Source organism: Hyposmocoma kahamanoa, unplaced genomic scaffold (assembly GCF_003589595.1).
Source record: "Hyposmocoma kahamanoa isolate Upper Pololo Valley unplaced genomic scaffold, ASM358959v1 76, whole genome shotgun sequence".
NCBI classification, from domain to species: domain Eukaryota; kingdom Metazoa; phylum Arthropoda; class Insecta; order Lepidoptera; family Cosmopterigidae; genus Hyposmocoma; species Hyposmocoma kahamanoa.
In genome coordinates this window covers 4,013,058-4,036,809 of record NW_020653900.1, presented here as the reverse complement: position 1 = coordinate 4,036,809, position 23,752 = coordinate 4,013,058, and the positions used below count along the sequence as shown (strand labels likewise).

The 23,752-nt window shown below is 35.0% G+C and overlaps 1 protein-coding gene across 1 annotated transcript; it reads right to left on the bottom strand.

The window, feature by feature from the left end:
• Positions 1-1,412: 1,412 nt before the first annotated feature.
• Positions 1,413-21,820, bottom strand: LOC113232595. The gene is made up of 8 exons (XM_026467364.1): positions 21,092-21,820; positions 11,070-11,261; positions 6,745-6,857; positions 5,759-6,657; positions 4,732-5,063; positions 4,001-4,192; positions 3,129-3,241; positions 1,413-2,334 (listed from the first exon to the last, which is right to left on the bottom strand). The coding sequence occupies exons 1-8, from the start codon at positions 21,503-21,505 to the stop codon at positions 1,413-1,415; spliced, it is 3,177 nt and encodes a 1,058-aa protein (XP_026323149.1). The 5' UTR covers positions 21,506-21,820.
• Between the last annotated feature and the right edge of the window lie 1,932 nt (positions 21,821-23,752).

Genomic DNA, 23,752 nt, shown 5'->3' with positions numbered 1-23,752 from the left:
CATTATCTGTAGTTTACCTTGCACGATTTCATTAAAATTCAATGTTACCTGACAAACAAAGAACGATCTTTGTAGCATGAGCTCATACAGCCTGTGTAGAAATAAGTACGTATTCAATGTAAACTTCTGATGAACCATAATAGAGCTTTGTGTCTCAATGGGTTGCACGAAAATATGCATGTCCTCTACATCTGAAGCATGCTGGACTAGCGAGCACGTTACGCCGATTGGCAGATTCTTTCATTACTATGGCAAACATGTCTCACACTTCAGCATGGCTGCTATTTGTGACGCTGGTAGCGGCAGTAATAATATAGTGGATCGCATAGTGGACATACGATTGTGACGGTGTGACCTCCTTACACCGTCATCTCACCTCTTTGTATCGCCTCTCTTCGCTTGTATCCTATCATTTTTTATTTTACATGTATTTAAATTTTAAATTTGAATTGTTCTATCTTCCTTCACTTTCTCATTTTGTTTTCATACCACGGTCACTCCCGCGGTCAGTTCGACCGCCACAACAGTCGGAGCTATTTCAAATTCCATTTACTGAAATCTTATTTTTAATTCTTTACGAAGTTATAATACAAAACATATAATACAACAGTCGGAGCAAAAGAATTATCAAAAAATTGCTGCAATAGTTTTTCGACCAAAAATGAAGCCATAAACCCGGATGTAATGGTGCCGCCATTGAAACCCTGGCTATTACACGAATATAAAGATTTGTACAGATGCTTTCTGGCGCTTTTCACTGGCTGGTTGTACCTGTTTTTTTACATTTACCTTTTTATTGTTACAGTTCTTTCTTTAAACTTTACTTCTTTAATAAATTTTGTGGACCGGAAGTTTCCCGTTTCATTGCCGTGAACCTGTTCACGGCTAGTTAGGGTTACAACCCGTTGCTATTAATAGAATATAGTAGCACCTACCCGCATGATAAATTGTAAATGTATGGATTATGTAGAGAATATTTTTAAAGACATTCTAAGTCTATTTACGTTGGCTTGACTGGTTCCCATCACAGATTATTGCTTGAATCGTCTACAAGTGTTTGTTTTTTAAAAAGCTTTGGTCCGAACGTTTGTAATTCGTATTCCGCTCGTGTGGCATATAATATGTATCATCACATTTGTGAGAAAGTTTTAAGTATATCATAAATCAATTTTATACGAAGAATATTTTTTATAAGCATTACCATTTTAGCTTAGGTTTTACGATAATACGTAAAATCCCTTAAATTTCTGTATGTCATGGTATTAAAGTATGCATCTTATAAAAACATTTATTAATGTGTATAGACAGCGGATACTACTTCCTGGTTATAGTTTGAGTACAGTAAAAAAGTAATTAAAATAAATAATTTTAATATTTATTTTAATGCAACAATTTAGACTACCCAGTGGTATTTACCAATATGAAGTGTCGCACAAATAAATTATCATATTTGCTTCTATAGATTTATCGTCGATGTATTCCTCAATAACAGTCTTTTCATAATAAGGAGCCATAGATGACTTGAATGCGTCTGTAAAATTATGTATTTCAGCTTCTATAACTTTACACCAAGCCTGAAGATCTTGTAGTTTTATAGTGCCGCTATTGCCTATTTTTACATTTGGTCTTACATTTACATAATGATGTAACTCCTGAATATCGTGGTTTATTCTTTTCAAAATTTCGTCGTAGTTGTACATTACAGTGTACAATTCATATCCTTCAAATTTGCAGAATGTCAAATCGTTTGTAAAGTCGATATTGTGATCACAATTTAATGTAATTTTTATATAATTTGCTACATCATTCATTACTCTAGAATAATCAACATTTACATTAATAACTTTATTCTTGAATTGGTTTATGATTGTTAAATCGATGAGTAGGCACGGTATCGAGGGCACGAGTAAATTACAAATAGGTTCGATAAGACGACGGTGCGACCAACCCGTCAAGAAGATTCCTTTCAAATGGTGTCCTGTGTTTGTTTTTTTTGAATTATAATCTAAAACTTTCTTCATCCAGCTCAAAGTATTTAAGGCTCTGTGAACGATGTTCGGTAAATTTGAATTTGGTTCATCGACGCCTTTATATGCCGAAGCTATCCATGTGTTCGCAAATTTCTTATGTACGTTATATAGAAGTTCAAGTGGTATATTTACTTTGGGAGTGTAACACCAGTATACCACGTCTATGTAGTCGTAGCGCCCTGTATAGTTATTTAAAGAATTACTCATAGATTGAATCATGTCCCACCATACAAGAGTGGTTGATTCGGGTGCGATATTTTTTACCATATCAGCGACTTTTACCACGTAGTTCATGAAGAGCTCCCTGCAACGATAAATAGTGCTAACTAGTAAATCAAGAGGTTATGTGAATGACTAATTCAATCAAACATAAAAAGCAGTACCATACAGATTAAAAAGTAATTACATAACTGACATAAGTATTTTTTCTTTTTTTTATAGACGAAACAAGTGCGTATTTCAACTCCATATCACCTAATGGGAAACGATGACGTCAACGATGGAGTACGTACACTTATAATAATGCCTATAAGTTAAAGTGCACAGGGAACAAATCTGCAGGCAGGGAATTTCATACCAAATCTGTAAACCACATAAATGTAGAAGCGGAACATAGCATAGGCCAACCTTAAATCAACAGGCAATATTCAGCATGTTAATTTGTGGTCCTGATCAGATGACCTAGTAAGTTTTTCAGCATACAGTGCTAGTAGGACCAGGAGGATACATATTGTCCTTGCTTCGATTTTTTTTCAAATTGCGTCGTGAAATCTGCTTGTAACATATTTTAAGCTGACATTGAAACTTTTTCTTTGGATCTAAACCAGATATGTTAATATTAAACAAACCAACTTCTCGTGCTCTGTACTAGATTCAAGATTCCAGTTGTCCGCCTTCACGATAGTTAAAATAGTTACATCCCCAATGGGCAGAAAGAACTTAATATCTTTTAAGTTAATTAATGCACCATTTGAGAACTTGTATTGCTGATTGACTAACTTTGATTTTCAGAGTGTTCTTACGTCAGACCAAAGTATACATCTACGTCCGTGAAGTCTTTCTTATCAGTTAGTTTCTAACGTTCACAAAATTACTTACGCATGGGACAGTTTTCTTTTAGTACAGAATGCGCACTCGTTTAATACCGATATTTTATTGCCACCAATATGCACGTGTTTCAATGGAGCGATTGACTGGTGAAATCCGAGAACCTGCAGAGTATAAATCACGAATTAAGAGGTGGTAAAGCCTGCTCGTATAATAAGAAAAAACTTGGTGTGACTATAGGGATCCTTAGGTCTAAAATGAAGGAACCTAGCGGGGAAAAACTAACACAATGTTTATCTGACAAAAGTTTTGAAATCAGTACAATATGTATCTATTAAAATTGTAATTTCTAACAAATACAAGAGCAATGCTATTTCCCTACGTGATAGAATCAGAAATGAGGAAATCCTTAGAAAAACTAAGGTAACCGACATAGCTGAAAAATTGCTCAGATGAAGTAGCAGTGGGCGGGGCAGATAGCTAAAAGAACCGAAGGCCATTGGGGCGGAAAGGTTCTTCAATGGCGACCGCGCACCGGACGACGCTCAGTGGGTAGGCCCCCACCAGGTGGACCGACGAGGATCTGGTAAAGGTCGCGGGAAGCCGATGGATGCGGGCAGTGCAGGACCGATCGTCGTGGCGATCGTTAGCTCAGGCCTATGTGCGCGTCGTCGAGCAGAGGCCGTCGTATGGTTGAATGATGACGATGACGAATACAAAATTTCCGGAGTTTCATTCCGTTTACAGAAAACTTGACTCATATTTGCAGCCTATTGTAGTTTTGCATAGGCATTTGACTTTCAGAGGGAAACTTTGAAACCTATTGTTTGATCTGGACCTATTGTTAGAACATAATGTAACCTGAAAGTTCACCTACGTATGGAAAAAGCTGCTATCTGCTTTCAGTAATGAAGTATACGGACCTGTGTCAATATTTCTTTAATCAGTTCGAAGCTTCCGTTTTGGCTAGGGCAAATCGTGTCAGGGCGTGCAGGGTTTTCCCTCAAATGCTGAAACTCCTCATGTTTGAGTACATATTGCATTTGCCCAAAAGTCTGTACCAGAGGTATGATTTCTAATCCAGATGTTGCAGCTACTTGCAGAAATGTTTTTAACTGTAAAATCAAACTATCTCATTAGAGGTGAAACTCAATAAGACCTAGTAAGCCATTTTGCACGAAAAATTCTATATTCTTACTGGAACAATGTGATAGGAACTTGAACACGAGACATCTGTCTTGAATAAAAGCCATGTCATACAAATAACATCGGACGCTTAATATCGCGTCCCATCGGATAATGCTTTTGAACGGTAATACGGTCGTTCGTGGTAATTATAAATGATTATAACTACTTACAGGTTTCTTACCATGGTTTGAGTATAGACAGTACAGTAAAGGGTAGACAGATATGTCTGCTCCCAAAGCAGTCATCTGCCGCTTTCCAGTCAACTCGCGACCATGGAGCGTGTCATCGTTCCAAAATATCGGGAAAACAAAAACTCATACCGTGGTAGGAAACCTGTAATTACAAAATTGCAGGTTTCTTCATTTGAAAAATGAAGTCTTTACAATGGCATATCATAACCAAGTGACAAAGTTTTATTTGTTAATATCTAAAAGTTTACATAAATATACTGTGACAATGGACGCACCTCATCCTTCGTATAATGATGAGCAACGCTCAAATTGGCCAATGTTCCTTCATAAGGAAACGTGTCCTCGTATTCCATCAGCAAGCCATTGACGCCGTTTCTTTTCAACGTTGCCAGCAGGGACTTCAAGTAGCTCAACTTTGGAGGTATTCCTTTCAAATCTAAATGCACTACTACATAATCCAAGTTTATCGGTGATGATTTCATTTCCCCACGGTTGGATTCATTTATGGCAGAGTTCTTCAGGTTCATTTTTGTGATTACGTTTAACTTGTTCAGGTCACTCTTAGTAATTGCATTAGAAGTGAAATAACGGGCTGATAAAGTGGCTACTACAATAATGCAAATGATAATTGCTTTACGTAGAGGTTGTACTTTCTTTGGGAATTTCGACATTATATTTAACTAAAACTGATATCGAAAAAGCAATAGAAAATATTTTGGTGTTTTTTCATTTATTAGGCATTTAATGAGAATTATTCTTGATGAATAAAAGATATTGATCACTAGTTAATAATTTTATATTTCATATATTATTATTACAATACAAATCATAATTCCCTAATTTTATTTCTCACAGCTTGACCCCAATGAATAAACTTTGAAACATTCTTGACAACTTAGTGTCATCTATGCTTTACAAATTTCAATGTCAAATTTGTAAAGCATAGACCAGACTAGACAAGGTGACTTGATAGAGATTTCTTTCTGTTTTGTTATTCTTTTGTGATAGTTTCTATATACTAAATCTATGGTTTCTAGTCATTGACTTACAAATAAATGGACGACGGGTCTAATACAAAAACCACGAAAAAAATGTCCCAAGTCAACCTATTCGAAATTTAAATTGTTATGTCATCGCAGTATCGCGCTGTCCGTAGAACAAATGACGACTAAAGCGGAGTGTCGCGCTCTGTATACGATTTTAGCGCCTTACAAGTGCGGACACTTTTTAGCGCGGACCCGACGTCCATATAATTGTAAGTCAATGTTTCTAGTCATTAAAATTATCTGTAATGATAGTTACCATTTTTTCTAAATTTTGGTAGAGAGCAAATAGACATTTTGTGTTTTGCTTCTAACCATTTTATATGAACATATTCATTGATTAGTCTCTGTTCATAATAAGGAGTTAAGAGAGGCGGCAATATAGATCTAAAGTTATTTATTTCTTCGTAATTTCTGCTACACCAATCCTTAAATGTTTTTCCCCTATCACGTTGTGTGAGTATAGTATTGACGTGAACAGTTATGTTATTCATTAATGTTGCGAAATTGCTAAGTACACTATACAATTCCGAACCTTCGAACTTGCACGATGTAAAATCAAATGTCCTTTTTGAATTGACATCACATGATAAGTCATGTTTTACTCGTTTCTGTATATTTCCATTAATAAATCGAATGTTATCTTTATCCATGTCTTTCACGTCAACTCCATGCCTGAATTGGTTGACAATTTGTAAATCAAATAGTAAACTTGGTATTGAGGGTACGAGGAGATCACATACAGATGCAAAATGATTATATCTGGACCAGCCAGTCAGGAAGATTCCTTTGAAATTGTATACTGTGCTTTCTCCTCCAAATCGATAATCTAGAATTTGGGTCATCCAGCTCATAGTATTTAACGCTCTATTAGATATATTTGGAAGGAGTGAATTTATACCATCAGCCCCTTTAAAAGCTGAAGCTATCCATATGTTTGGGAAAACTTTGTGTTGTATATATAAGGCAGAGTGTGATAGGTATATGTTTGGTTTGTAGTGCCAGTAAACTACTTCTATATTGTTAATGTGTTCAGTTGTATTCCAGAACTCTTTGTTTGTCTCTAGAAGTATATCGTTCCAAATAAGTACAGTTGTATTGTGAGAGAGATGTTTTATAATGTCAGCTACTTTTAACACGTGCTTCAGGTAGAGTTCCCTATAATGATAAATAAGGTAGATTTTAGAAAAAAAATTAAGCAATCATAATGCTGTATATTACTTATTATTGCATAAAATTACTTACAATTTGGAGAGATGTCTATTCTTGCAAAAGTTGCATTTATTCATCTCATATACTTCGTCGCAGCCAATATGGATGTGTTTCAAAGGAACAATTTCTTTGTGAAATTGAATGACCTGTATATGGCAAGAAAATAAAACAATTAAAGTAATAAAGTCAATGTTGCGTATTGCGGAATCAACGTGCCTCCGGAACAGACAAAACTCTATGATATTAGCCTTAACCTCTGTAAAAACCATAGATTTACTATATTATGATATTAGCCCATTAAACCGTCAAGCGTCCTAGAGCTTGCACGGTGTCTGCTTTCATCCGCCATTTTTGAAAACAATTGATGAAATATTAGAGTATTATGTTTGGTCGAGTATTACTTATTTGACAGTAATGGTTTCGGACGGATGTCGGAACAGCCCGTGGAACGGTCACCACACTGCCACGCAGAGGTCCCGGATTCGATTCCCGTGTCGGGAGAAATATTTCTCTCGTGAGTTTGGGTGTGATTTGTCAAATGTGGTTGTCTATGTATGTGTCCATAGCATCCGCGATACAACGTTTCCATAGTGCGGGGCTATGAGTGTGTGTGTTATTATTATTGCGTTATTATTATAATTGTATAATAGCACCCTTCCTGTTTCTGCCGCCAGGCAGTAATGTCAGCATTACTGTGTTCCGGTTTTGAAGGGTAAGGGTGCTGGTAAAATTACAGGCACAAGGGACTTGTCAACTTACGTCACAGGGTGACGGGCACAGTGGCAATGCCTCTCAGATCTTTGCGATTTAAAGCTCTGAGTGGCACTGTAACTGTTATGGATATGCGTCTAGCTTACTATCAGGCGCACGACTTGTTCGTCCCGTCACATGATGTTACATAAAATAAAATTGAGCACCAAGTTTGTAGAAGAAAGTAGCTATACCCCAGAAACGTTGCTTTGGCTGTCACAGTGGTATTACTCTACATAGCTGCCTATTTACATATCTACATAATGGTATTTAAATAATCTCGCATATCGACACATTTCTGTAGTCTATTTGTTCAGGAACATAACTAAATGTAAACAATCTTGATACATCTTTTTATTGAAACCATTGACTTAGCAACAAATAGACGTCGGGTTTAATTTCCTTTTTTTTTTCCATCTTCTAAGGGTCTAATACAAAAACTACAAATAAAATGTTCGAAGTTAACCTATACAAACGTAGTGACATGAAGGTGACATGAGACGAAACATAAAAAAGACTAAAACATTTAATATAAATTGTAATATCATTGCAGTCCTGCCTAATTTTGCTTGCAACAATTTAAGGGCCCAAAAACACTGTAGCGTCGCTTTGCTTTCTCAAATTCGTTTCGCACAAAGTAACTGAAATGAAAAAACGCATATACAAATTTTGCAGGCTGATGTCTCCTCGCATTTCCTTCATATTCACACACTGGCTTTTACCTATTTTTAAAGTAATGCGTCCAAATTAACACCCTTGATAAGAAATTTAAAATAAATAGAAAGTTTTGCCATCTACTGAATGATCACTCTATTATGAGATACGAGTTTGAGAAAGTAAGGCATCGATATTCAGCTTCTACTGGATACTTACAAAATGCACCACCATATACGTATTTAGCTTCGACTAAAAATTACTTGAACACAAGAGTAATGGAGCAGTCTTTGTTGTAAATATTAATTAATTTTTATATAATTATTATGTCGAATTTTGTACAAATTTACATAAAGAAATAATAGAGTTGGGCAGATACATACAGAAATATTATAAATGTCAAAATAAGCGTGTACTATAAGAAATGTACCGATATTCCAACTAAACATAATCTCAAACATCCGTAATTTCGAAAACCGATTTATAATAAAACCGTTACGTTTTCAAGTACTTGTGATGCTTTTCACAAAGACAAAATTAGTTTTTGTTTTGTAATATTCCTAAAAAAATTTAACATTATGGAAATTCGAGCTAACGTTATTTCGGGCAAATATAGTTTCCGACTTCTGATAGGTAATCGTCGGTAAAACGAATAAAACAATATTTTGTTTTATTGCTAAGGTTTAATAAAAAACCATTTCAATCAAAATAAGATTAAAATCAAAGCGACTGTATAGTTTCTTTGTTCTAAATATTTCAATCGCTTGTGGTTCGAACAAATGAAAATGGCCAAGAAGTTTTTATAAGTTTCTTGAAATTGACGTAATGGGTCTCTTTCCATCTTTTGCGCATGCGATGTGTAGAAAAAGGACAGTTAGCTATTTGATTATTTTGTGTGCTTTTGTAATTTATATTTACGATTCATTTATATATAAATTAAATACTATAAAATTGTACAAAATAAGACTTTTAAATGATAACTATGATAACACAATTATTTGTTTAGTGAAAATATGCTACAAAATCCTGTTTTTACACTTGACTGCAGTAATTTTTACAAGTTATTATTATATAGTACTGCATGATTGACAACAAAGGCTGTTGCGCGATTGACACTTTTTCGCTCGAACCCGACGTCCATTTGTTGGTAGGTCACTGATTGAAACATGGACATTACAAATCGATAGATATAAAAATAGGCATGCAATTTGCGTACGAAGCTAAGTATTTGTATTTTGTATTTGAAGGTAATTAAAAATCATTTTATAAATGTATATTTCATTAAATAGACGTCTCAAGATTGTTTACATTTATTTAAGTACCCATTGACTTACAAATAAATGGACGACGGGTCTAATACAAAAACCACGAAAAAAATGACCCAAGTCAACCTATTTAAACGTAGTGACATGTAAAGGAATATGAAAAAGCTAAAACGTTGAATTTAAATTGTAATGTCATCGGAGTACTGTCTAATTTTGCTTGCTTCGCTGTCAGTCGAACAAACGAAGACTAAAGCGTGAATGACGCCCTCTATACGATTTTAACGTCCTATAAGTTCGGACACTTTTTAGCGCGGACCCGACGTCCATATAATTGTAAGTCAATGTAAGTACCCAAACAAATCGATGCCGTACTTTCTCAAACTCGTATCTTATAAAGAGTGATTATTCAGGAGAGGCAAAACTTTTTATTTATTTTAAATTTCTCATAAAAGGTGTTAATTTGGATGCGTTACTTTAGGAATAGGTAAAAGCCAGTGTGTGAATATGAAGGAAATGAGATGTGAAATAAGCCTGCCAATTTTGTATACACAATCCATTTCTTGCATTTTAGTAACTTGTGCTTTATGATACGAGTTTCAGAAAGCAAGGCGACGAAATCGACTATGGATTCCTTGCCATAAATTTATAGAACTTTGTTTGAAATATTTTCTTCATTTGAAATATAATGTTTCCTTTTTGTCTTCAAATAAATAGAAACGCGAAAATTAAAAAAAAAAAACCATCTTTACAGAGTATTAATAAAACCGACCTCAAAAGTCATTCATCCCCTAGTTTACCACCCTTAGAGGTCGAATATTTTCTTCAAATTTAAATGGAACCACTTCCGAGGTATCCTCTTTACTACAAAAAAAGAATCATCAGAATCGCTTCACAAATGGCGGAGTTATCGCGTAACATACATACAAAAAAAAACAGTCTCATTGAGCACCTCCTCCTTTTTTTGAATGCGGTTAAAAACAAAAACATTTTAACTTTTCGTTGTCATGACCACAAAAGCAACGTTTTTGCAAATAGAACCAATTACGTAGAAAACGATATTGATAACCCAGAAACTAAAATCATGTTACATAGTGTTATAATTCACAAGAATTATATATCACCACCACAATAGCAATATTGTGGTGGTTTAAGACCTGCACGGAACAACGTATTATCTGAAATGATTATTGAGGACACGCTTATCAAAAATTACGATTGAAAAATGAATCTTATATATGCCATTGTCTTATGTCTAAATGACATAAAGTATTGTATTGTTTTATATTTATATCAGTTTATGTCACCTGTTTTCAAACAACATAATAACCTGCACCATGAGTGTCTCGGGCACTGTCCGAAACACCCACACCAGTAGTAATTTTGAAGAATTTGTTTTCGTAAAATGCTTCTATCAGGAATCGAAACTGGTCATCGTCGTAAACGAAATCGAATCCATATCAAGCGTCCATAGATGTAACAGCTGTGTCACCAAGATCATCAAAATATGAAATTTCGAAAATTAAACCACACTTTGCTAAACTGTTTTTTTTACTAAATAATTTTCACCAGTTGCAATTTGATTACGACGGTATGGAATTACTTTTGTAATTTGATTACGACGGAATAAGTTTTTCTTTTATAACTTGTTTACGACGGTATGGGTATGAGTTTTTCGTTACGTTTACGTACCTGTGTTAACATTTCCTTGATCAACTGTAAACTTTCACCTTGGCTAGGGCAAATCGAATCCCGACGGTTAGGATTCTCTCTTAGATGTGCGAATTCATTCAGCTTCAATACAAACTCCATATGACCAAAAGTCTGTATAAGGGGTATGATCTCAAATCCTAGTCTCACTGCAGTTTGCAGGAATTTTCTCAGCTGAAAAATAAATAAATCATTTAGAACTCTATTTATATTCACATACTTGCCATTGTTTGAATCGTGGTCATTGCAGCATGAGAATTTCAATGCGACTTATATATTGTTTACGTGAGTTACATTGATTAGTTACATTGATTATTATGAGAGCCTATAGATAAATAAAGGAATGTTTTAGTAATGTTAGGAATGCTGCTGTCATACCGTCTGTCGCCGGGTCGGCGGGTTCGGTCTGTGGACACCTTTAGACCAGTCGTCTATTTGTTGGTAGGTCAATAGCAATACCTCTTGCTAACGGTAAATAAAAACATAGCGATGAAATCAGCATGTTAAAGAAGGTTTACAACTCTTTGAAGTCAAATTACGTCACTAACTGCTATAAGCCTTCTTGTCGTGGTTTACGACCTAATTATGTAATGATTGCTTAGAATACTTTTTCTACGAGTAATAAAAAATAAAAACCAATATTTAATGTACATTTTGTTAACAATCCATGACAACAAACTCAAATAAAAGCCAAACAAACGCTACAAAACAAAAAATCAAAGAAATAGAAGAGAAATTGTCAAGGATCGCTTAATTGTGAATCAATTTTATTTTTATTTATAAAGGAAGCCCGATTGCAAGGTCTTTAGCCCAATTTAATTACTCACGAGGCAGTACAGAAGCATCATATTTGGTATTTCAATTAACATGAATACTACTTTGTTTTATTGAAACTCATTATAGTTCTGTGTATAGAACTAATTTTTAACGGACTTTAAAAAAGGAGGCGGTTCTCAATTCGACTGTATGTTTTTTTTTGTATATATGTTACACGATAATTCTTGCTTGCGGCATTTGTGAAGCGATTTTCATGATTCTTTTTTTGTTGGAAAGGGGTAATTCCATAGTGGTCCCATTTCATTTTGAAGAAAATCATCCACCTCTAAGGGTGGCTGTTCCCGCATGAAGATTCATTTTTATAAATAGCGCCTATACTTTAATTTAGGAGCAATTATTTTAATGGTTGATTTTGCTATTTCTCCAATTCAAGGCGTTTTTCTCTCATTATACTTTGAGTAGTGACAACCGATTTTTATTATTTCCAGTGTCAAGTCCTGTATGGTGGCGAACTAGGCGATATTTCAATAGAACTTAGCAAATAGACGTAATTCCACGTACTTTTGAGGTCGATTTTTTTAGTACTCTGTACTGAGACTGTTCAATTCAGAATCAAGTACCATAGATAATAAGAATTTTGAATCAGAACTAAGAAGAGCGCCTTTGTGATATGGTTTATGAAATTATTATTGATTGATTATATACAGGTATAGAAAAATTATTTTAAATTTCCGGAATGTTAATACTTCGCGATTATTATCTTCCATCAAATGGACCGACAAAAAATTATGTATATAATGACTTGTTTGCGATACCAAACGACGCGACGAACAAGTCGTGCGCCTGATGATATGGGAAACGCGTGTCAATAGCAGCAAAACTTTAAATCGCAAAGATCTCAGAGATCGGCCACTGCGCGAGACTTAAGTTGACATGTTCCATGTGCCTATAATTTCAACAGTACTCTTACCGTTCAAAATTGGAACGCAGTCGTGCTCACATATCACTTATATAGGTCATCGATACCTCCCACGCCCACGTAAGTTGTCGTAAGTCAAAATACCGTTTCTTTGCTTTTTCACGTAAATATATCGTTTTTTACGTATAGGTTCCGTGTTTGAAAGTAAACATAACTCTAAGTGATTTCATTACTTTTAAATATGTAACTTGTAATGTAAATAAAAATGATATCATTTAAGTTGAAAAGCAAAAAAGTGATATTTTGACTTACAACAACATACGTAGGAGGTATCGATTGTAACATTTATACAAACGTAACAATATTTACAAATTGTTGCACTATTATATGACATTGATAAAATACAATAAGGAGGACTGTAAAAACATGTTCGGAACCGGCACGATGTGTTTTATAATATAATAGTACCTATTGTTATACTGATATCAGAGCTAAGGCTCTTTCTCTACTCATCGCTTAATTATTCTATTTGATTTAGAAAAAATGCTTACTACCGCGTTCTTATTTATTTATTTGTTCATTCATTTACATTGCAACTTACAGCTAAATAGCCAACACGCTTACATGTGCTTACGCTTACAGATAATTATAAATTTATTTAATTACGATAGTACTAAAGTATTCTAATTCTAAATTTATAATTCTCCCATTTATATTTAACGCTATCAGCGAATATGTCAATGTGAGTGAGTATGTTAGCGTGAACGGCAGGCGCGTTTGCGGCATGTACCGTACGAGTGTCGGGCTTGCGTTAGAGCCGCGGCCGGTGGCGCGGGGCCACCGCTCCCTCATCACCCCAAGGTTTACGCGTGGGCACCAGCAGATCAATCTTAGACATTTTGTCAATATCCACCTTATGATGGAACGCGCATATATATTGAGCCAGAAGAAGCATCCTTCGCCTACGAGACAAAGTGTCACAAGATTCCGGTTGATATACAAAATTTGCCATTCACGAGGTTTAAAACTATAGTGAAACAAAAACTTTATGCTAAAGGTTATTCATACAACTTTGGTAGCAGTAGAGCTCCTTGTGAAAGAGTTTGTCCAGGGAATTACTGCCATCTTATCTATTTCTGCCGCCAAGCAATAATGTCAGCATTTCTGTATTCCAGTTTTGAAGGATACGGGTGCTGGTGAAATTGCAGGTACGTGGGAATTGTCAACTTACGTCTCTGGGTGACGATCACAGTGGCAGTGCGCCTCAGATTTTTGCGATTTAAAGAGATGAGAAGCACTGCAACTGTTATGGACAGGCGTGTACCTTACCATCAGGTGCACGACTTGTTCCTCCCGTCATTCGATATTATAAAAAAAAACTCCTGCGTACTTCAATGACAAAAATCCGTGGTAGTGACCCTCTAAGTAGCTTTTGAAGGTAGTCTCGATGTTTGAGAAAATATACATATATCTATTTATATACATAGTCTATTTGCAAAGAGCAACCTATACATAGATAGAACATAGAAACTATAAGTTTCTTGTTCATTCTTCTCATGATCGGTAGAGTTTAACCAATGTGAATATTTCAATTGTAATAATGCTTACCTATGAAATAAATATTATTTTGATTTTGATTTCAACTGTGACCATAGGCGTTGTAAAGGGCCCAAAACATTGGTTTGTTAGAAAAAAACAAATATAAGAGATACTGATACGAAAAAATAGTTTCATTTGTTATGACTATAAGTAATAGGATGAACAAATCGAGAGCCTAATGGGAAGTGATACACCTGTCCATAACAGTTGCCTTGCCAATAAGAGCTTTAAATCGCAAAGATCTGAGAGGCACTGCCACTGCGCCCGACACCCTGGCACATAAGTTTAAAGTCCCATGTACCTGTAATTTCACCAGCACCCTTCAAAACCGAAACACAGTAACGCTCACATTACTGTTTGACGACAGGAATAGGTAAAGTGGCAGTACTTCCCTGGACGAACTCTTTCACAAGAAGCGCTACTGCTACTAAATTTTATTTCTAATATGCTTGTTTTCTACGTAGAAGGTCCTAAATTCTCTATTAAATTTTTTATTATTTTTAAATATCGCTTGATTTAACGGTGAAGAAAAATGTCCTGATTAATGGAGAAGATTTCAAAGCTGTTCCCCAAGCCCCGAGCAATGAATGGGTTGTCTCTAATCCCTATCCAAGATAAAACCAGTGTCTTGCTGTGGGACGCGTATGGGCTGTTGAATAATGATAGCATTAAACTGACAAGAGCCCAGGCCATTAAACAAATTAAGAAGGTTAATAAATTCAATGCTATTGAAGGTTTTCCTTTCCAGAACTTTCTCAGTAAGTAACTGTAATATTTTGTAACACTAAATATATGCACTAGAGCAATTTGTGGAATTCCCCCGAATGAAACGTGCATACCCTTGTTTCAGAGCCTTGGTCTGTTGCCACTACCATATATATATACGAATTTTGTATATTTGTACGAAAACAGACATATTTGTTTAAGAAAGCCTGTGATGTGAATACTAGAATCTGCCGAAACCCGAATATTAGTACTTGACACTATTCCTATGACGGCTAAATACAGTAAAAGTTGTTTAAAAATGTATATTGACTTATATAATAAAATTCCACTTGAGATTAAAAATTACACTTAAAATCATTTAAAACAAAGCTGTACAAGTGGTTAAATAAAATATTTCTTAATTGTAAGTCAATGGACTTATACGAAATATTTGACAGGAAATAAGAGGTAAAATTTTATCTTGAAGGTTATCAATCTTGACTGTAAGTCAATGTTCTTGACAAATTAATTTGCAATTTGACATGTTTTAAAAATTGTTATTTTTGTGTTGTGGTAGTATATTTGACATTATACTTGTAACTAGACATTTGCATGCTATTAATTTATGCGAAACATATGGAGTTCTTAGGTTTTCGCGATTACGACATATCGGAAATGAAACTATTTTTCCGGCATTAAATCCTAATTTTAATCCTATATGCGAAACATGTTTGTGGCACTGTCTCTTGTAACATCTTCTGTTATACCATGTTTTAAGCAAATAAACGAATAATTATTATTAATATTAGCCTAATTACCGTGGCCATTTTTTTAACGCTTAACATATACCCAATAACATTGAAATATGAACAACTCAGCTAAATTATTATAATGTCTAAATGGCATTAGAATAGACAAAGCAGTTTTGGAGTTATTAAGATACAAACATATTATAAGTGTTCAAGACAAGATGTTCGTCCAAGGTAGTACTGCCACCTTACCTATTTCTGCCGCCAAGCAGTAATGTTAGCATTACTGTGTTCCGGGTGTGTACTGTGAAGGGTAGGGTGCTAGTGAAATTACAGGCACATGGGACTTGTTAACTTATGTGACGGGCGCAGTGGTAGTGCCCCTCAGATCTATGCCATACTGAAACATCTACCACAAATTTATGAAAAAACGTGGCAAAATATAAAATATAATAATGCAGCTGTATCAAAAAAATCGATTAAATTATAGACAGACGTGGTGTCAACAAATTGACGCAAACACAGTACTTCGAGCATTCGTCTAAAGAATGCATATTTGTAGAGTTCCTAGAACAAGTAGATGGCTGGCAAAATTCCTCCCCAAGAACATTTTTGTGGCTTTTTTAACAGCGCGCATAAACCGCTGTAAACTTACTATATTTCGCGCATTTATTGGTGATGGACATTCAAAGGAATTCCTTATATTGTGAACACATTCTTCAGAACCTACTGCTTTCAGGATTGTGAAATTACAAGCACATGGGATATGTCAACTTATGTCTCAGGAGTCATCCTGAGACATAAGTCGCAGTCTGACGGGCGCAGTGATCCGACTGCTGTCTTTCAGATCTTTGCGATATAAAACTGTTATGAACAGGCGTGTAGCTTACCATCAGGTGCACGACTTGTTCGTCCCGTCATCTGATATTATATAAAAAAAAACCCCTCCTTCAACTGTTGTCATTTTTGCTTGTAGTTTTTTCTATTATGCTTCGAATTTGGTTATATTGGTTTGTTAACTTTGTAACAGTTATTTCCCAAACTGAAACTGTTTTCTCTTTTTCTTTTGTTATATCCGTCTTTTTCCTTCTCTATTTTTATCGCTGGTATAAAATTTTATTATTTGTGAACGTTATCGCCGCTGATTTCGCCATTATTTTAAAAAAGTATTGTTAATTCGTTTGATTATGAAGTCCAATTATTTAGAAGTCTGGTTTGTATCATAATTTGTTTGTTCAAACATATATATTATACTTTATATATACTTTGTCATGACGCAAAATCGTATGTAATATTTCAAACTCTTTATAGTTTCATGCTACGGTAATCAATACTACGGTACTTAGAACACGAATAATTTTCTTAAAAAATAAAGTGGAAGTGCTTAAAAATACTCCAGTATACATACATAAAGGCCTCATAGCTCGCTTTTTTCAATAAGCGACAACATATTTCCTTGAAAAATGTAATTTACTAATAATATATAACCCATATCGTCTTTAATTCTGGTAACTCTATAGAAAATATTAGTTGATAGAGTTACAAGAATTAGAGTGGAGGTGGGTTGACAGAGCTCATCCAAGGTAGTACTGCCACCTTACCTATTTTTACCGCCGCGGTAATATGTGCAATACTGCGTTCCGGGTTTGAAGGGTAAGGGTGCTGGTGAAATTACAGGCACATGGGACTTATCAACTTATGTCCCAGGGTGATAGGCGCAGCGGCAGTGCCCCTCAGATCTTTGCGATTTAAAGCTCTGAGTGGCACTGCAACTGTCATAGACAGGCGTATCATCAGACGCACGACTTGTTCGTCCCGTCACTTGATGTTATAAAACAAACAGAAAAGTTGTCGTTTGCACAAGTGGCCATTAGATCGAGTCTGCTATTTTGTGAAAATCGGTACAGCTATTTTAATATCTGTACTTGTAAAAGTATTTCTATTGGGTTTTTAGGTCGTGACCTCCTTTCTGCTCTTGTTCGTCTTGTTCGTCCCGTCACTATTTAAAAAAATATTTTTAGGATTTTGTTTGATGTTATGGTGGGACAGGAAAGGCGCGCACGTGCAAAAATTTGCTGTTTTGAGAATGGCCGGTAACATCAACAATCAAATACTTGTGACAAACAAATATGATACAAGAATAGGTTGGTAAATGTTCCATTTTTTCTATGTGACTTACAAAACAAAGAATAATACTTCTTTTACAGAATACAAATGGGTTTCTCCGTTATAACATACTCGGCATATTTAGCGGAAGGAAAAAATGAGAATACAAAATGGCAACGTTCATATAATTGTAAAGTTTGTGGAATTACAATTGCTAAGTTTTATTACAATCAGTTAAAGGAAAGTGCGTGAAATCCAATGAACCAGATTCATCTCCTAATTCGCCACCCTTAGAGGTGGAATATTTTCTTCAAATTTAAATGAGACCACTACTACCGTTACTCCCTTTAAATAATCGCGTAGAAGTATTTGCGTAACATACACAAAAAAAAAATACAGTCGAACTGAGACCTCCTCCTTTTTTTGAAGTCGGTTAATAAAAATTAGAGATAACATAGCAATTAAATTAACGACTTAGTACTCCATAACACTTGCAGCGTCATTCAAGTTCTTCAATCACAAAGATCTGTGGGTCATTCACCCTGAGACATGAGTTGAAAAGTTCCATGTGCTTGTAACTTGTCCAGCACCCTTACCGTTCACAATGATTTTAGGGCTTTTACAAGGGTCCCGTAGATGTGTCGGTGTATACTGGCATTTTACCTGAACGCAGGCCACACATGCTTTGGTCTATTGGATAAGTCTACCAGCTAGATATTGGTCACGCTGATGGGATGCGTTAGCTTCAGTGTGACGCTGTACAGTGTTACGGCGCGTTACAATTATGTAGTGACAATAAATAGTCGTGCAATTTCAAGTGCCGCAACTTGTATATTTAAAGAAGTTGTTCACGTGTTGTATAACACAATTAACTTTCGTTCGCGACTTTTTGACGTCTAGAACGACACAGGAAGTACTAGAACGACAGTCGTTAGACGATAAATTAAACGTTGGCACGACAGAAACGTTTGAAGCTACAGACGTTTCTGTAGTGCAAACGACAACTTATAGATACCACTCGATACTATATCCAACCACTTTGTCCACCTCTTCGAAGAACCAAATTTGGCACGAAGTTAGCCATATACAGAATTTGTAATTTATATATCATAAATAGTGAATATTTGGACGTACGCGCAGATTGTGTGCCTTTGTTTTTGAAAAATATTAAAATAAACTAGCATTTTGTTGTATAGACGTAGGTTTTCTCTATTCTATCACAATTCTGTTCTATACCTTTACGCCTTCTTATCTTAAAGATCGCTTTACTTTCCACTCTTCTACATTCTGTCGTCCCCTTCGCTCCTCTGATACTCTCTTACTTAACTTGCCCTCTCATACCTCTAACTTTTATTCCAACTCTTTAGATCAGATTGTGGAATTCTCTCCCTGAATCGATTCAACGATCCCCTTCTCTTGATTCCTTCAAACAACGTGTCAAGGATCACTTCCTCAACTCCTAAATTTCGTCTGTCCTCTACTATCCCTTCATTTATTTCCTACATTTATGCTTCATTTTACTTTTTCCTTTACTTATGATGATATTCTTTGGTTGCACCCCTTTTGCATATCCGAAATGTCTATCCTAAGGTTGCTTGGAAGAAATTGCTACATAACAATTGCACATTGACTTACTACTACTACTATTATACTTAAGCTATTGTATTGTATTTTAATTGTAATTTTATGTGCAATACAGAATATTTCATTCATTCGTTTTTTATTTTATATATTTATTTGTAATAATATTATATAATTTACTTAAAAAGACTTCTTTTGACATTTTTTGCATGAGGTTGACCAGTCATTAGCTGTGCATTCAATTTAAAACCACAAATAAGGTGGTGGCACCAATGCTCGACATCTTTTTTAAAATTCATTTCTCATAAGATTTAGGACAAAATTTTCTATCATAGTAACACGTTTGTTATACTAATAAGTGTCAGTTACTGGATGTTCACTCTTGGTGAGTGTCGATTACTGGTAAATTTATTAGTGGATTTTTGATTTACTGGAGATTTAGAGAAATTCTAGTTTAGGTTTTTTTAGTTATAATTATAATAGGTTTTTTATTAAACATGCCATAGTCCATTTGTATAGGTACTTAACTAAATTTAAACAATACGATACATCTTTTTATTGAAACATACACTTTACAAATCAATAGGCATAAAAATGGGCATGCAATTTCATATGAAGCTGATTATTTGTATTTTTCATTTGAAGATTAGAAAAAATCATTTATAAATGTATATTTCATTAAATATACATCTTAAGATTGTTTACATTTAGTTAAATACCTAAACAAATGGACTATACAGCATAATTTTTCTTGAGCATTATATCTGTTAAGTAAACTAATCACTATTGATATATGTTTAAAAACAAAAACTTAGTTCAAATTTAAAGACACTTCCCTTAAAATGTTGATCATTAGTACCATTACCATACTTACTACTAACGAATAATGTGTATGGTATTCGAAAATTAGATTATGTAATTCCTAAATTGCTGAACGAATTGCTTGCGTGCATTCAAGATTCATGTGTTAGAGGTGAATGTAAAAACAAACTATAAAAATACTTGTTAGAGCGAATCGTTGTCGACGGATAAACCCGCAGTGGTTTAAGGGTCGAAACATAAAACTGGGATGCGACGTCGCATCGCAGAAATCTACGAGCTCGCATGACGCATCGCGAGAATTTGCGAATGGCTCGCATCGCGCATTCCTGAGATGTGAATCTTCTTTGTGTTTTTTTTTCTATACTTTCTTATCAATAACAGCAGTGCTACACGCTTTTTACGATCCATGTCGCTACATAGTTTAAAAAATACTTTCAGTACGGTTGATGATCGTCGAGGGAATGGTTACCCGAACCGTGGCAGAGAGATGTCTTGCCGCACATAATCGCATCGCACCAATTGACGTCGCAGTTTTCTGGGTTGCAAATTCGCATCGCGTCGACTCGCAGTTTGTGTTTCGACCCTTAGAGCTACAGCTGCATGTCTAGCCTTAAGTTGAATAAATGAAGAATAAAGTATTAAAAGAACTTTAATACAGAACACGAATTTCAATCTTAAAGGAATTGAATAATAAAATGTGTAACAAATGGGACACTTTAGGGCATCCACTGTACTCAACCACTTACCTCATTCTTTTCATAATGATAACCGATACTCAAATTGGCTAGCTTTCCTTCGAAAGGGAACATATCTTCATACTCCATCAGTAAACCATTGACGCCGTGCCTTTTTAATGTCACTAATAGAGATTCTAAGTATTTCAACTTCGGTGGCATTCCTTTAAAGTCTAAATGCACTACTACATAATCTAACTGTACTGGCGGTGTTCTTGATCCCCTTTTGTGTGATTCTTTCACGAACACTGGTACTGGTAGCATTTTCGTATCATCCTGTTCCATTTCTTCTTCTACAGTTGGACCATGTTTAACAAACATAAGTAATAGTGAATAGAGTACTGATAATGATGATAAAAGTAACACGCAGAGAATAAATATTCTCAATCTGGGCAGTGGCAGCATTTTCTTCCTTGATTTTAACATATTTTGTTAATATAATGAAAAATACTTGTAACGCCGAAACAGTCTTTAAAAATTGAATTTAATTAACACTACATTTGCATAATCATTAGAGGCCATGATATTATATACTTAGAAGATTTTTGACTAGTCAAAATTAATGTTATTAAAGTGTTATATCGCAAAAACTCACTTAACACACTTTATTGGTATTGTCAAACAGACACTTGTGACACTATTTTGCACATCAACAGCTATAGAAGTGTAAAATAATAAATATCACGATTGTTCGTTTTCATATAACCATATTTTTCCTCGTTTAAAAACGAATAACCACAATGGCAAAAATAGGAAAAACCATTATCGCAAAACACTTCTACCTCGAAACACAACTCTGCCTATAGTAACTCCTTAACGTGGTTAGTAACGGACCGCACATAATGTTTGTATGGCTTCTCTATCTAAACTACTACGTTGCATAACTGTTTGCATAATGGTTACTGAATAATAATAAACAATATCTTAATGTCGTACCAACACTAGTTTATAACTCCGTTATGTCGTAAACGTAATTAAAAACTTGTTTTATTTATTCAGTATCTCTTGGTTGAATTTTGCGATAACGGTTTGTAACTGGTTCGATTCCTGGTATTTGGGGCGAATTAACATTTTTAAATTGGTAAACCTCGGATTTTTGCGTGGTAGACCAGCATGATAAGGACATATAACTCACGGTGATATTATACTGCCTCCATGGCTGAACGGTTACCATGCTGGACTGCCACGCAGAGGTCTCGGGTTCGCTTCCTGGGCCGGGAGGTATATTTATATGACCTACATATATTTCTCTAGTGAGTTTGGGTGTAATTTGTGATAATAATAATAATAAAGTTTTATTCAAGTAAGCCAAATTCACAAGCATTTTTGAATAGTCAAAATCACACAAGAGATTACAAAAAAGATAAGTCATGTAAATAAAACAATTCACACAAAATTGTAGGTAAGTATCACAACGATATAATATTAACTCCACGCAGTTTTATCGTTCATATACCTGCTCATCAACACTAAAGTCCCCTTTCACCAGAAGTTTATTCTTAACATATGTCTTAAACTTATGGTAAATACGCAATTTCGGTCAGTATTTTATTAAAATTGACTACCTATGTGTATGTCCATGGCACTCGTGATACAGAGTTTCCCTATTGCGGGGTCATGGGCGTGTGCGTTATTTATAAAATAAAAAATAAAAAATATATAAGACATTTTAATAAATTTTATTATACTTGGTAAATTCTGTGAACTTTATATTTTAGTTTTTAAATGTATGACCGTGTATCTATAATATAGGTAGATGGATTAATAATATGCTCATAACATTTCAAACAACAATAATTTTGTTTATATTTCATTGTACATTGTTGTCATTGCATGTGATGTTCCTTACGTGTAGATGTTCGATATTTCATGTGTAGTGTAATAATCACCTACAGAGTACTAAAAAAACCGACCTCGAAAGTTCGTGGAATTACATCAATTTGTCAAATTTTATTGAAATAGGTTCTCGAAAAGTGCGCGATTTCAGACTCAGGCCCTAAAATTTTCTTCAAATTTAAATGGGACCCATACTGAAGTACCCTTTTTCCAACAGAATCATCAAAATCGGTTCACAAATGCCGCCGGAGTTATCGTATGAACATACATACTAGAAAAGCAGACGAATTGAGAACCTCCTCCTTTTTTGAAGCCGGTTAAGAATAAATAGATAACCGTTCAGCCACAGAGGCAGTTTTCCCTTAACGTAGACAGTAATCCCTGTCCCGTTGTCTATAATAATAATATCACAGACAGTACTAGCGAATAAGCCTGATATTGTGATATTAGATCGATCGCAGTCAGGGATATTTCTTGTGGACGTTACCAACCCAAGTGACGAGGGTCTCGTGAAAGCTGAAACCGAGAAACGTCAGAGATCACCGATATGTGGAATGTGACCTCCATTGAAATAATCCTCATTGTTTTGTCCGCCAACGGATTAATTCAATCAGCCTAGCTAGCAGCTTGAGGAGGCTGAATTTCTGAGGCTTGTTATTTCCAGCACAAGTGCAAAAAGGTGCTCGAAATGGCGCGTATTGTTCGCAAATTCTTGAACCTGAGGTCTTGATCCCGACCGACTGTGCCATTGCCGGGGAATATGGGAATATCGCTTATCTCTTTTAAAATTGAGAATTAATTTTTTAGGACTTGGTGAAAGTGAGACTCCAAAAATCG